This window comes from Tenrec ecaudatus, chromosome 4, assembly GCF_050624435.1.
Source record: "Tenrec ecaudatus isolate mTenEca1 chromosome 4, mTenEca1.hap1, whole genome shotgun sequence".
Taxonomy (NCBI): Eukaryota; Metazoa; Chordata; class Mammalia; order Afrosoricida; family Tenrecidae; genus Tenrec; species Tenrec ecaudatus.
Window position 1 is genome coordinate 52,677,893 of NC_134533.1, and position 14,870 is coordinate 52,692,762.

The 14,870-nt window shown below is 47.2% G+C and overlaps 1 protein-coding gene across 5 annotated transcripts in view; it reads left to right on the forward strand.

Annotated features, from left to right (window-relative positions):
* The window catches only part of SERGEF (secretion regulating guanine nucleotide exchange factor), a 230,265-nt gene that overhangs the window by 19,037 nt on the left and 196,358 nt on the right, over positions 1 to 14,870 (forward strand). For 3 of the 5 annotated variants that reach the window (XM_075548416.1, XM_075548417.1, XM_075548418.1), the window contains 2 exons: positions 3,819 to 3,881; positions 7,031 to 7,189. The exons of 1 other annotated variant lie outside the window; for it this stretch is intronic. In XM_075548416.1, the coding sequence (XP_075404531.1) occupies positions 3,819 to 3,881; positions 7,031 to 7,189 (222 nt within the window). The remainder of the gene's footprint in view (positions 1 to 3,818; positions 3,882 to 7,030; positions 7,190 to 14,870) is intronic. One more of the 5 variants, XM_075548420.1, reaches the window with a different exon arrangement.

Genomic DNA, 14,870 nt, shown 5'->3' on the forward strand with positions numbered 1-14,870 from the left:
GGTGGGGAGGGAGCCGAAAAAATGAGCTGATATCAAGGGCTCAAGTAGAAAGCAAATTTTTGTTTTAATCGTTTTATTAGGGACTCATACAACTCTTATCACAATCCATACATACATCAATTGTGTAGAGCACATTTGTACATTCATTGCCCTCATCATTCTCAAAATATTTTCTCTCCACTTAAGCCCCTGGCATCAGGTCCTCATTTTTTCCCCCTCCCTTCCCACTTTCCCCTTTCTCGTGAACCCTTGATAATTTATGAATTATTATTTTGTCATATCTTTCCCTGTCCGACGTATCCCTTCACCCACTTTCTGTTGTCCGTTTCTGTTGTCCGTCCCCCAGGGAGGAAGTCACATGTAGATCCTTGTAATCGGTTCCCCCTTTCCAGCCCATCCCTCCCTCGACGTTCCCAGTATTGCCACTCACAACACTGGTCCTGAAGGGATCATCTGCCCTGGATTCCCTATCTGTACCAGTGCACATCCTCTGGTCTAGCCAGACTTGCAAGGTAGAATTGGAATCATGATAGTGGGGTGGGGAGTAGGAAGCATTTAGGAACTAGAGGAAAGTTGTATTTTTCATCGTTGCTACATCACACTCTGTCTGGCTTCTCTCCTCTTGGAGATCCCTCTGCCAGGGGATCTCAAGTGGCCTTCATTCCGCACCTCCCCCCCCCCCATTCACTATGGTAAGATTTTTTTGTTCTGATGATGTCTGATACCTGATCCCTTCAACATCTTGTGATCGCACAGGCTGGTGTGCTTCTTCCATGTGGGCTTTGTTACTTCTGAGCTAGATGGCTGCTTGTTTACCTTCAAGGCTTTAAGACCCCAGACGCTATATCTTTTGATAGCGGGGCACCATCAGCTTTCTTTGCCATATTTGCTTATGCACCCATTTGTCTTCAGCGATCATATCATGGAGGTGAGCACACAATGATATGATTTTTGGAAAGCAAATTTTTTGAGAACAATGATGGCAACAAATGTACCAATGTGCTTGACACAATGTATGTATGTATTGATTGTGATAAGAGTTGTACGAGTCCCCAATAAATTGATTAAAAAAAAGAGAGAGAGGGATCATTGTGGAAACCCACCAGGGCAGTTCTACCCTGTTCTATAGGGTTGCTATGAATCAGCATCGACTTGCTGGCAGTGAGTTTGTTTTTTTTCTTAAATAGTAGAATGTTTTCAGGTGAGGCCAGTCCCTGGAAAGAGACATCCTGTGTGGTAAAATAGGGCAGCGGTGATAAAGAGGAAGACCCTTGAGGAGGGGGATGGGCACAGTGGTTGCAGCTCCAACATAACAATCCTAAGGATACTGTAGGACAGGCATAGGATGGCCGAGTCAGAACCAACTCAATGGCACCAACGACAACAACAATCAACCCATCTTTCATTGCTGCCAGAGTTTGGAACCCACTGTGAGATCGATAGAACTCAGGTAAGGGGAGATCAAAAGCGTAGCTAGGTTGGAGGGCCTGGCTTAGATGTGCGGAGAGAGTAGGGAGCAATGGTCAGTCTCTAAATTCTTTGTCCCACATTAAACGTAACCTACCTGTGCTGGAGGACGTTCCTCTGCCCTCTAAGCTTACCGCCTGGCTGCCAGCCCCTGAGGAGACCCCTCTATGCAGGTAGCGAGGAGCCAGAAGTACTGCGCCCCATGCTCACAGCTGCTTCTCCCCAGAGGGAAGCAGGCATGGGAGAGGATGTGGAGAGGGGCCTGGCGGGTTCTTCCAGGCCTTGTGTGGAGCAGTTAGCATGTGTTTTGTGCAGCAGGTCTTTTGGCTGATCTTGCGTTGGTAGTTGGTCTGCTAAGCTCTCTCTCACTTGCACTCAGCCTCCCTACCTCTCTCCTGCTCTCTGTGTGTCAGCTCCCCTTTGCTGCTCTGTATTCTGCTCTCCATCATCCTCTTCTTCCTCTCACTCTACTTTGTGGCCCGGGTGGTGGAGGGTCACTGTGCGAAAACCCGGCTCAGGAGACCTCTGTCTGAGCACTCTCCTGTCGCTTGGGACAAAGGAGGGGCCGTAGAGAGTCGTGGGGGAGGGCTGGTGGCGCAGCATTTAAAGCAGTATTTAAAGTCTGAAATTTGAACCCACCGATCACGCCACCGGAGAAAGATGTGGCGATCTTCGTTTGTAAAGATCAGCTCCAGCCTGCCCTGTCAGGTCAGAATCGGCTCCCCAGGCTGTGTACTTGGAGCAAGGGGCAAGTGGAGGCGGAAAGGGATTTGTAGGGCACCGTGGTTGTGATGTCCAAGCTGGTGGGCTCACCCTGATTTTTCTGAGGGTGCTCTTCTCAGCTGAAGGCGGGACTAGTTTCCCCGAAGCCCGTGGGTGGAGTCAAGGAGGGTACTCTTCGAAACATGGCGGTGGGCACTGGGTGCCCGACAGGTGATCCGTATCACATGACCCCAAGTCTCCTGCTTGCCTCACAGATTTCCTGCTTCACCAGGAGACTGCCTGCCTCTGGGGTTCGTCCTGGCTCCATACAACTTCCTCGGCAGGACTGCCTCCTTCTAGCTGCCACAGGGCTTTCTCCAGGTGCTCGGGTGGCACTTGGTGCATTAGCATCGTTGATGTGTTTTCCCACTATCTAAAAGGGGCAGGACCTGCGTATTAGTCTAGTCTATTTTAGCGCAGGACCTGTAACTAGAAGCAATAAGAAATGTTATTTATTTGGGTTGATTTAAATAGTCTCTTGGGGGAGGGGCCTGCTCTGGAGACAGTGGGATTCAGCATTGATTTGGGGGAGTCTTTCCACGTGTCCTTTCCCCTTCACCCATCTGCAATGATTGCTGGTTAGTCTTTCCTCATCTGGCCACTAGAGGCCGGCCTTCCTCTCTGATGGTGACTGTTTCTGGCTCATTCCTCATGGCGAGTTACAAAACAAGACGGTGCTTCTTGGCAGGTTACCCAAACTTCCAACCACAAAAGGACCATTATGGTACACAGCCACTGTTAAAAACTCGAGATAATGGTTTTCATACTAAGAACAGAGCCAAAGACAGACTTAGCTGCTTAGCAGGGGTGGGAGGGGAAAGGAGGGAAGGGGAACTAAGCTGCTAAAAGGTAGACAGGTGTGAAACTTGGGTGAAGGGGAAGATCGTATCCTACAAGAGGGAGATGGGTGCGCACGTGGGGCAAGCAGGGGTGAAGCAGAAGTGGGGCAAGTTATAGGAGATTCGATAAGTTGTTGAAAGCAAAAATGGTGATCTGTTATGTAAACGTCCACCTAACTCACAACAAAAAGTTAACAACAACAACCTCCCCCAAACTCATTGCCATTGAGTCAATTCTGACCCGAAATTATCCTATATCGGGTTGGTTTTTGAGACTAGAGATCCCTATGGGAGCAGGACAGTCTCATGCTTCTTCTGAGGCCTGGCTCTGGTGGTTTGAATTACTGACCCTGTGGTTAGTGGCCTGATGTCTCACCCACATAGACACCAATAATTATACATGCATACATCTCTATGTGTTTACCCGCCTGTGTTAGAAGCGAGGCCTTAATCCTGATATCGTTAAACCAAAATCCACTAGTACATGTTTGATTCTGGCCTTTCCCCTTTTCATAGGTGTATTTCTCTTCTCTGATACCGAGAAGCCTGGATCCTTTATCATCTGTATATTCACACATTTGCCCAGGTCCCTTGTGTGCACCTGGTCTTCCAGCCATGCCAGCTGCTGTCTTGGCTCCATGCTGATGATGCCAGTCTGACTCAGAGTTTCTTCCCAGACCCCTCTTCTGCCCAATTTGTTCTGCTATAAATGTAATTGAAAAATAAAAATATTTTTCTCTTTCTTGGTAGGCCTAGAGGATTCTAAAGTAAGATGTGTTCTGGCTGGCTCATGTCACTGTGCTTCATTAACAGGTAGGTACCACCTCTTTCTGTTTAACTTGCCAAACAGCATTCTGAACCTGACCGTCTAACGCACTGATCTTGTAATATAGAGGGGGTGGTCCTAGCCTTTGGAGTCGGAATTCTGGCTCTGCCATTGCTGTGACCTTAGGCCAAGTACCTTACCTCTCTGGGTCCATCCTCCTGTGCCCAGTACCCGTGCTCTGTGAGTAGCTCTGAGGTTGTGTGTGTGTAAGACGTTCGGGTCAAGCCTAGCTTCACTCTGGTTCCTCCGAGTTTGTTGGTTTCATCTGTACCATGGTGATAAACTATTTTCCTCTCAGGTCTTTCTGCCTTCTCTGTTTCTCTCTCTCATTTTTTCCCTCTGTTTGTGTGTCCCTGTCAGTGAAAGTCATATAACCGACAGTAAGTATAAATGAGGCACTTCCAAAAAATTAGTGGAAAAATGGAAGTAAATAGAATTTTTATACCATGTATCCCATCATATTATTTAATCAATGTATGTGTCTAATATACCTAGGCTCTCCAGCTGTTTAATCTCAATCTAAATGATTTTATTTTTCTCTCTAATCTGTTTGTCTCTTTGTTTTTTGATTAGCCTAAAAGGCCCCATTATAGCATACTTATTTATCTAGGTATCTTTTTTTTTAAATTTCTGGATATATTTTATTTCTAGTTCAATGTTTTCTTTCTTTTAATTAAATTCTAGGTATCGTTTAAACCTCATCTACCTATAGCTATATAGCTTTCTAAATCTAGTTACGTATATATTCTTTAATCTCTTTTATATGAGTAGTAGTCTAATCTGTCTACCTGATCTCTTTGATCAGTCTTTCTGCCTTATCTGTTTCCCCCTCTCATTTTATCCCTCTGTTTGTACATTCATCCATCCGACACACTCAGCCACAGTGACTTTCCCTTGGGAGGCAATGAAGACTTTTCTGGAAAGTGAAGCTTACACTTCACTTTCAAGGCTGCCCTGCCCCCGCCCTCGGCTGTCCTGACCCCGGTGGGAAGGCCGGAGACGGGAGCTCTGAGACTATTTTGATCATTCTTCATACATGGAGCTGTTTTGAATTTTTCTAATTCATTTGAAGTAGTTGGTCAAAAAAAAAGAAAAGTTGATGCAGTACCTAATGGCTACTATTACTGAACCTCATAGTTGTAGAACCTTAAACTTTATTTGAAGTTGATCTATTTCTAATTTATTTGAAACGGTGTGCCCAGTGGTCAGTGGCTACTGTATAGGATTGCACAGTCGTAGAGCCTTAAAATATTAGAGTTAGACAAACTCCTGGCGATCACACACGGAGTCACAAAAAGACCACCCAGAGACCAAAATTGCCTCATTTTGTTTGGCTTTCGGGTTAAAAACAAAACAAAAAAAAGACTTGAATGTGAATGTATAGCTAGGCTTGTGCATCCTGGTTTCTATCGTCACCCACCTGCCTCGTAACCAGTGCCATCCGTTGTAGTGTGTGCCCTTCCAGACCTGCATCCCCCTTCAGCTGGCAAAGCTAAGGCTTCGAGAGGAAGGAAGTGATTTGTTCAAGGTTTCTTACCAGATCCATGAATAGAAGCCAGAGTCATTTGACTCTGAATCTGTTCTCTTCCTATTAAATCACAGTGCCAGTCAATTGCATCCTGGCTTCCATAGCGCAGGGTGGTATTGAGGCTCAAGTGAGCTCAAGTGTTACACAGATATGACGTAATGTGCCAGAACAGCACCGAGGGCACCTCTGGCCTCCTCTAGCTACCAAGAGACAAGGAGGATCCATAGCAGCCCCAGGCCTATTATTACCACAAGGCAGAGGTCAGACATGCCTCCAGCCTCCTTCATCCTTTACCCTATCCTGGCACCAGCTGTTCCTCCCACAGTACTCTGCTCCTCTGGGTTTCTTAATTCGTTGCAATGGCCACACACAACTCATAGACAACACTCAGGATTTTGAGATGTTAGCAGTTTGCCAAAAGCCGGTCTCAGAAAACATTAAAGGTCTAGTCTTTGGTGCACAGCAGCTCCTCTCCAGCCTGCAGCCAAGTCTGTCTGTCTGTCTCTCGTCTCCTGCCTCTCAGGCACATGCTCTGCGGCCTCGGGTTTCTGTGGGCCAGGAAACCTGCTTGCTGCTGGGCCTGACACACTCGGAATCTCGGCACTGCTCCTGCGCTCTGTCTCATGGCCTCTGGTCTCAGCATGGCGTGGCTTCTTCCGCTCCCACCACTGCATGTAGGCATTTCCAACGCGTTCCACTGGTGGCTCTTCTTCCCTGATGGTCCTGGAAGGTCTCTCTGTTCCTGCATCGGAAAAGGTTCTCTTGTATACTGGGGGATGGCAACCTGACCAGTCCCCTCTTTCAGTGCTTCACACACTCGATTTGCATGGTCCCACCCCATTATTTGGTGGGAGTCACAGAGACATGCACAGAAGAGCCCTACTGCAGCGTTTCATGTCAACACAGATGGCATTCTGGTGTTTCGATGGGTCGGGTGTGCCTGTAGTGGAACATAAAGGGGCTTCTGAAAGTTGGTGGGAAAATTCCTTTATCTCCCCCAATAGTTGTATTGATGGACAATTCACATACCGTGAGTCCTCTCTGAGACACTTCTGGATGGTTCCTCCAGCCCCTCCCATGGTTGCTATCTGACAGCCATCTTCCTTCCCGCTCCTCCATTATCTTTGATTTCATCTCCCCCTCAAACTTTTTGGAGCTTCCTTATATAATCTTAGGTTTAAAAAGTTTATGTTTGTATGATGTGTCTTTTAACCTGTTACCTTAAAAAGTTAATATATTTTTGCAAGCACATTTAAAAAAAATTTAGACAATAGGGATAACACATGGAGTCACAAACCGACATGTCTTGCTGCCCATGGCAGATGTCAAATAAACAATTGCTAAATGACTACATGAAAAAAGGTTACACATTCCCATTTCATAACGCATTACTAAGAACACTTTGGCCTTGTTCCCTCTAGAGAGGATTTAAGAAGCATCGTATTGTTGTTGCACATGAGTTTTGTGTCTTTCCTTCACCGGCTCACCGTGCATGGCAGCCTGGGTAGGAAACTTCTTTTAACTGTTTCTCTCCCAGACTTGTGCTCTTGCCCATCGCCGAGAACTGACGTTCCTTTACCTCCTCTGTCCCGCTTTTGTTGATTTAAGATGCAGGGGAGCTGTATGTTTGGGGGAGCAACAAGCACGGGCAACTGGCAACCCAGGATGCTTTCCTTCCTGTGCCCCGGAAAATAGAAGGCCGTTGTTTTCAGAATGAAAAGGTCACTGCCATCTGGAGTGGGTGGACACACCTGGTCGCCCAGACAGGTGAGAGAGCAGCCGAAAATTTGTGGTTGGTAAGAGTAGCTGGGGGCAGCTGTCTAAATAGTCACGGGTGCTTGGGATTAAGGATATCAATTATGATATTTTTTAATGACCGTTCTAAGGACTGGAAGCGGTCATGGTCTGCAGTCAGCCAGCACTGTTAACACAGCCCACAAGGCAAGGTTGCCTTAGGTTAATCCCTGGTCCTCGGGGGCCTGGAGGCTTTGAGGAGCCCCGTGCAGCAAATATCACTCGGAACTGTGTCCAGGTTGATGGAGATCCTTAGCCTGGTCACAGCTGAAGAGATGGACTATTTACATTTCCACTCGCGTCTAGGTGAAAAGCCCTGGAAAATGTCAGAGGTTTCTAGACGGAGGCAGGAAGGTTATTTCGGATTCTAGATGACCTGGTATCCCCAACGAAGGTTTCATTGACCGCCGTTTCTTCCCGACCTCCCACTCAGTGAGGGAAGCACCATATTGGCCTTGCTTAAGTCTTTATCCCGCTAATTCATTGAGAAGGTTCCATTTTTCTGCGTCAATTATTTCCATTTCATAGAGTTTACACATGACTGGCCATGACATCAGAGCTCAGTGGGGGAGGCCTCTGGTTCATGGTAAAGTGTCCAGTTTCCCTCTCTGGATTCACAGTCACTGAGTGCTTCTTGAGCACATGTTGAGCAGCTTGGTGAGACTCGGAGTAGCAGAGGGGAGAAGACATGGGCTGTGTCTTCTTGCTAGAATGTGTGGATGGAATTAACGTCGAAGAACACAATGATAAGTATCCGTCCGTCCAAACAAGTAGCGAAGATCTCTTTATGTATTAAGGCCGCATGCTAGAGACAATCCCTGTCTTTACAGAGTCCACTGCCCATGGGAGACAGATTTCTAATTAAAGTTCACTGCACTCCAATATTACATCTGCAATGGTAGAGCTAAGTGCAAAGTTCAGATGTAACATAGCAACTGTGGAGAGTGTGTGGTTAAGGAATGATTTTCAGAAGATGGGTGTTGAATCTGGAGTGGCTTTGAAGGCGGAATAGAATGTTTCAGATGTCATAAGGTGAAGAGGGCATCCTAGGATCTTGCTACTCCTAATTGCCTTTGGACCAGCTCCATTGGCTTCACTCAGGCGCCCACCCTGGACCTTCAGGATCACAAGCTCACTCAGTGATTCCTTCATACAGTAAAGCTGGAGAAACACTGGCCTGTGATCCGTACCTTCAAAACATAGTTATAGGTCTCTCTCTCTCTCTCTCTTTCAGAAACGAGCTGTGTTTGTTTGCAGAGTCGTTGTGCACAAATTATTACTAAATAAAGTCAGGGTCCAGAGAAATAACTTGAGGGTACTTTTCAAACATCTGTGAATAAATTATTTTCTTTTGTTAAGGCACGTTATTTCTGCGTTTTTATGAGACTCCTTTAAATGTAACTAGGCACCATTTTATTTGTCTGGTTTAGCTTGACTCATGTCAACATAATACAGTCATTTAATTTTTAAATCTTATGATGCAGACTCTGGTCCTCGGTGCTGCCACCCCCTCCCCCAGGCCATCTGTTGATTGAAAAGCAAGTCAGGGCAACTTGTGTTGAGCATCGTGTGCCAGTATTGGCTCTTCGGTACATTATGTGCTAGATCATTTAATCTTCCAGGAAGTGAGCGGGTTTATCCCTGCTTTTTTGGCAAGGGAAACCAAGGCTCAGAGTTTCAACAAGGGACCCAAGGCCACTTTGGAAGACATGGTGGATGAGGGCTCAAACTCACATTGGCCTGCCTGCCAAGTGCAAGCTCCAGTCAACGTAGGACTTGTTCCTAGTGTATCTTACCAAGGCAGACTGACCAATAATTGGGAAAAGTAATGTTGCATGCACAGTCTGTTTCCTTCATCCAGAAATAGGTGAAGAAGAGAGGATTTTGGTAAACTGTATACAGTAGTTTGAGTAAATTGGGTGTTACTAGGTAGGCGCTTCGTGGTTAGACAGTCTTCACAAAATTGCAGTGAAGTAAAATATGCTTACAAATACCAATGAGCTTGGCCGAGTCTGTCAGTCAACCCTTTAATTAGTTAGGGAGCTGATTAAGGAAAGACATCAAGAGGCTTGCAGGGAATTTCACTTCAGAGCATTGGAGCTCACGCAGATGCTCATGGCGGGGCCGGCAGCCCAGCTCTTGGGGTGGGAGTTTGGGGCCCACACTGCTGGCATTGTGTGAGTCACCCAGCTGCTGGGGAGCTCAGCTTCAGGTCGCTACCCGCTCGGGAGAGCGTGCATTTTGGGTAACGTTTCGGCTAATTAATGTGTTCACTCAGTTCTCTTGTTTGTCTTCTTTGTCACCTCCCTCTTCCTCCCGAGTCCCGAACTGTTTAGAGCGGGGCTGCCGGAGGGCCCTGGTGGTCTCTGGGTAAATGGGAGCGCCCCGACGTTTATTTGACTCACCGTCTTTGTGCTCTTCCTAGCAGCAGTGGAAGCCCCTGTCCTGGCCCAGTGTCACCGAGCAGAAGCTCGAAGGGCTTCTGGTTTAATCAGCCTCTGCTGCTCACACACATGGGAACAAGAATTCCCAGCGGGGTCACAAACAGCTCATGAATGGAGCAAGGCGTTACTTGACTCTCGTTGTTTTCACAGCTCCAGTGATGAATTTTCCCGGGATCTACACCAGGGCTACATCCACCACACGCGCTCCCTCTCCTGGGAGGCGCTCAGTGTGGGACGCTGATGAATCCAAACCCAAACTGATACCCCTCCCTGCCATTGAGTTGATGCCGACTCACAGAGACCCTTTGGGGCTGCAGTCTAACTGCTCATGTGAGTTTCTGAGAGGTGAACGCTTTATGGGAATAGAAGCTCTGTCTTTCTTCCTGGGAGCAGCTGGTGGTGGTTTCGAACTGCTGACCTTGCAGATCGCAGCCCAGCTGGCAACCACTGTACCACCAGGGCTCCTCTTGATGAATCCAGCCCAATTTGGCCAGGAAAGATGGGAGGGGATGGGACGGAGTGGAAGGGGGTGAGAGAAAGGAAGAAGACATTTCTTTCCCCCTTAGTCAGCGACCCAAGTCCGGTGAACGTTAACCACACGTGGTTTAGTCCCCAGGGGACGTTTGCAGGGTTGGGAGACATTTTTGGTTGCCACATCTGGGGGATGTTGCTTAGCATCCTACAATGCAAGGGCCACCGTCTGCCCCCAACAAGGAATTAAGCATCCCCAAATGTCAACAGTGTCAGAGTCGAGGCTCACTGCCCAAGACTGACATGCCCAGTAGTGGGTGGTTAGGAGGGACAGTTCTCCTACATCAGAATCACCGTACAGTTTGTATGGGAATCAGGGATTCAGGCTCTTCCCTGCCCTACCCCCCTCAGGAGTCTGGTGCCTGCCTGCAGTGTTTGCGATGGAAAAGTACTTTTCTCTATTAGTCAGAAGCACTTGGAGAGAGGCCAAGAGAACCTGTTCTAATCTGGGAGAGCTGGCAAGGGTACCTGTATCTCCAGGCTGCTGGAGCAGCATTCTAGAAACCTTTCCCAAGCTGCTGAACGTCCCTGATTATTCTCAGGAACTTCATGCGGCTCCTGGGTGTCGTTAGCCAGGCTCAATGACCTGAGGCTGTCCAACGTGAGATGGATGGTTTCCTGACCTGAGGTGCTTCTAGGGAGACTGGGATGGCAGATCTGGGTTCTTTCCTAGCTGGGCGCTCTTGGTTAAGCCACTTCACCTGGCTAGACTGGCTTCCTGACTTTCAAGTCGGGTAATACAACCAGCCCGCCTGCCTTCTCCTTTGGGCTTCTGTGAGGCTTCAGTGAATGGGTCTGTGGGAAGGATCCCAGCAAACTGTCCAATGCTCTGTGCACGGGAGTGAGGGGTTCCTGAGGTCGGGGTAGGTGGATGAATTAAGGGAAGTGACTTCTATTTTGGCAGGACTTTCAGGCATCCTGGTTTCTGCCCTGAAGACTCATCCGCAGGCCAGCGATGCCACGCTTGACATCCAGCTGTGACCGGCAGTGCTTGCTAGGTCGCTCACTCAGGCGCATCCGGCAAGTGGCTCTTTCTTGTTACCAGTGGCCTGGACGTCCCGTGCGCCTGGGTAGGTCTTCGTTTTCTGTTCAAATCTCTGAATGCACTCTTACTGCTCCTTTGTGGTGCTCACCCTCATTTATTTGTATCCTTATTTGTCTGGGGCTGGGACCGTAAATTCCCAGAGCGCAGTGTGCCCCTTTGTTTATGGCCGAATCCCCAGCACCTGGGGCAGGTCTGGCAGGTAGGAGATTATCAATAGCCAACTTTGGGATGAATGAAGAGTGTTAAGGTAGATCGAATCAGGGGCTGTGCTATCAGGCATGTCCACCTAGATTTGAATCTCCCTCTGTAAGCTTGCTGTGGGTGATGCTCTTGAATGTAGAGGAGCTACATCTCATGGGGGACATCAAGTCACAGAGCTGAACAGAAAGGCTCTCAGGGAAGTAGGGGATGAAAAAGAAGAGGACTGTCATAAAATGCATGAACATATCAGGAGAGGAAGCTGGGAAGGAAGAACACAGTCAGCATTTCGGAAGTCGAAGGAACGGACACAGTCACGCCTGGAGTTCCCATGTCGAAGGGTTGGTTCTATGAGCAGATAATGACTGATTCAGAAAGCATCAAAAGAAGGTAGAAGAAATACACAGCCCATGCACCAAAAAGATGGGTGGACATCCAACCATTTTGAGAGGTAGCATGTGTGTAAGACTCGATGGTGTTGAAGAAAGGTGTCCAAGCTGGACTGAAAGCACTGGCAAAAACAAAGCTCCAGGAATCGGTGGAATACCAATGTCCACAGATCCAAAGGGCCAGTTCTCATCTGTCCTGTGGGACCGTTATGATTCAGAATCAAGTAGCTGGCAGGGAGTTTGGTTTGTCAGAAATTTAAGCTGGCTTCAGAAGAGGACGTGGAGCCAGGGATATCATTGCTGATGTCAGATGAATTTTGGCGGTGAGCAGAGAATGTCAGAAAGATGTTTCCTTGTGTCTCATTGACTGTGCGAAGGCATCAGATTGTGTGGATTGTCACGAACTACGGATGACATCGAAAAGGGGAATTCCAGGACACTTCATTGTGCTCATGTGGAACCTGTACAGAGACCACGAGGCAGTTAAGGGTTAAATCAGGAAAGGTGTCCGTCACCGTTTTATTTTTTCACCCTCTGTATTTAATCTGCATGCGGAGCAAATCATCTGAGACACTGGATTAGATGCAGAACAGGACATCAGGAGGGGAGCAGACTCCTAGGAGGGGGAACCACTGCCTGCTCCCGTACCATCCTCATCGTTACTAAGTTCGAACCCTTTGTAGCCACGGGGTCAGTCAGTCCTGTCGAGGGTCTCCCACTTTTTTGCTGACCCTTTACCAAGATGATTTTCTTTGCAGGGACTGGTCTCTTCTGATAACATGTACAAAGTATGTAAGATCAAGTCTCCATCCTCGCTTCTAAGGAGATCTGACTGTACTTCTCGTGAGACAGACATATTTGTTGTGCCCATAGGCCCCGGGTCTTTCAAGATTCTTTGCCAAGATCATAATTTAGACGTATCAGTTCTTCTTTGGTCTCCCTTATTCATCAAGATTCTTTGCCCAGATCATAATTCAGACGCATCAGTTCTTCTTCGGTCTCCCTTATTCATTGTCTAGCTGACATGCGTATGAAGCAAGTAAAAACACAGTAGCTTGGGTCAGGAGCATGTTAGTCTTCAAAATGATACCTCCGATCGCTTGCTCGCGTGCACCTTTTTTTTTTTTGCTCACTATACTCTTTATTTTTATTTTGTTATTAAAAGATCATTTCATTGGGGCTCTTACAACTCTCGTTGCAGTCCATACGTCGATTGCATCAGGCATGTTTGTACATATGTTGCCTTCAAGGAGGTCGTTTGTCACAGATTTTCCCAGTTCAACGTGTCCTTTGAATTCCCAACAGCTGCTTCTAGGAGAACGGATTGTGGATCCAAGTAAATGGAAATCCGTGACAACTTCAGTCTCTTCTCAAAGGGCCCTAAACAAAACACCAACAATTTATTGAAGGATTCCTTCTTCCTCCTGAATATACTTAGTACCCTTGTCAAAGATCAGTTGACCGTAGATGTATGGACTTATTTCTGGCCTCTCAGTTCTTTTGCCTTGATCTATGTGTCTATCATTATATGAGTGCCAGGTTGTTTTCTTATTGCAGTTTTCACCCTCAAAACCCATTGTCATCAGGGTGGTGCCAACTCATAGCAATCCTGCATAGAACAGAGTCAAGATGCTCGCTGGGGGTTCTGAGACTAAATTTTACGAGACAGACAGCTTCATATTTCTTCTACCAAGTGGCTGGTGGGTTTGGAACTGCCGACCTTGTCTTTAGCAGCCCAGTGCTTACCCCACAGTGCCAACAGGAATGGCTCTTTGTAGCTGAAGTATGCTTTAAAATCAGGAATTTTAGCTCTCCTACTCTTGTTTTTCTCATTTAGCATGGCTTTAGCTATTTGGGCTTCTTGCTGTTTTGCATAAAGTTGAGGACTGCCTTTTCTGTTTCCGTGAAAGTAGGCTGTTGGAAGTCTGGTCAAACTTACATTGGGTCTGTCGATTACTTTGGGTAACATTGACATAGTTACAGTGTTACGTCTTCTAATCCAGGAGCAGGGACCCGCTTTCCATTTTAAGTCATCTTTAATCTTTCATCAGTGCCTTATAGTTTTCATTGCATAAGGCCTTTCATGTCCCTAACTTTGCCAGTACATCCTCTTATTAACTCCAAAAGCTTTCTTGTGGACTTTCGTGGATTTCTCGCTCTGTAAAATCATAGCATCCCTCTAACTGTAGCGGCCTGAGGTGACCTGCCAAGATGGTTCGCTACTCACTCGACCCAGAAAACCCTACAAAATCCTGCAAATGAAGAGGGTCGAACCTCCGGGTCCACTTCACGAACACCCATGAAACTGCCCAGGCCATCAAAGGCATGCACATCCGGAAAGCCACCAAATACTTGAAAGACGTCACTCTGCAGAGCAATGTGTGCCTTTCCGACGGTACAATGGTGGTGTTGGCAGCTGTGCCCAGGCCAAACAGTGGGGTTGGACCCAGGGTCAGTGGCCCAAAAAGAGTGCTGAATTTTTGCTTCACATGCTTAAAAATGCAGAAAGTAATGCCGTACTTAAGGGTTTAGATGTGGATTCTCTGGTCTTTGAGCACATCCAGGTGAACACGGCCCCCAAGATGAGCCGCCGGACGTACAGAGCCCATGGTCGGATCAACCCATGCATGAGCTCCCCCTGCCACACTGACATGGTCCTGACTGAGAAGGAACAGATCGGTCCCAGGCCGGAAGAGGAGGTTGCACAGAAGAAAACGATTTCCCAGAAGAAACTGAAGAAGCAAAAACTCATGGCTCGGGAATAAATTAAGTTTAAAGTAATAAAAGTTAAAGCACTAAAAAAAATATCATAGCACCCACGGATTGACATAATTTTACTCTCTTCTTTTCCAATCTGTGTGCCTTCTGATTTTCTTGTCTTAGTGCTCTGGCCGGGACTTCGCATATGTTGATTAGAAGTGGCTAGCGTGGGGAACTCTTGTACCAATTCAGGGGTGTGGCTTTCAGTCTTTCTCTATTAAGGATAATAATTGTCTTTTTATAATATACCTTGAATGATATTGAGGCATTTCCCTTCTATTCCACTA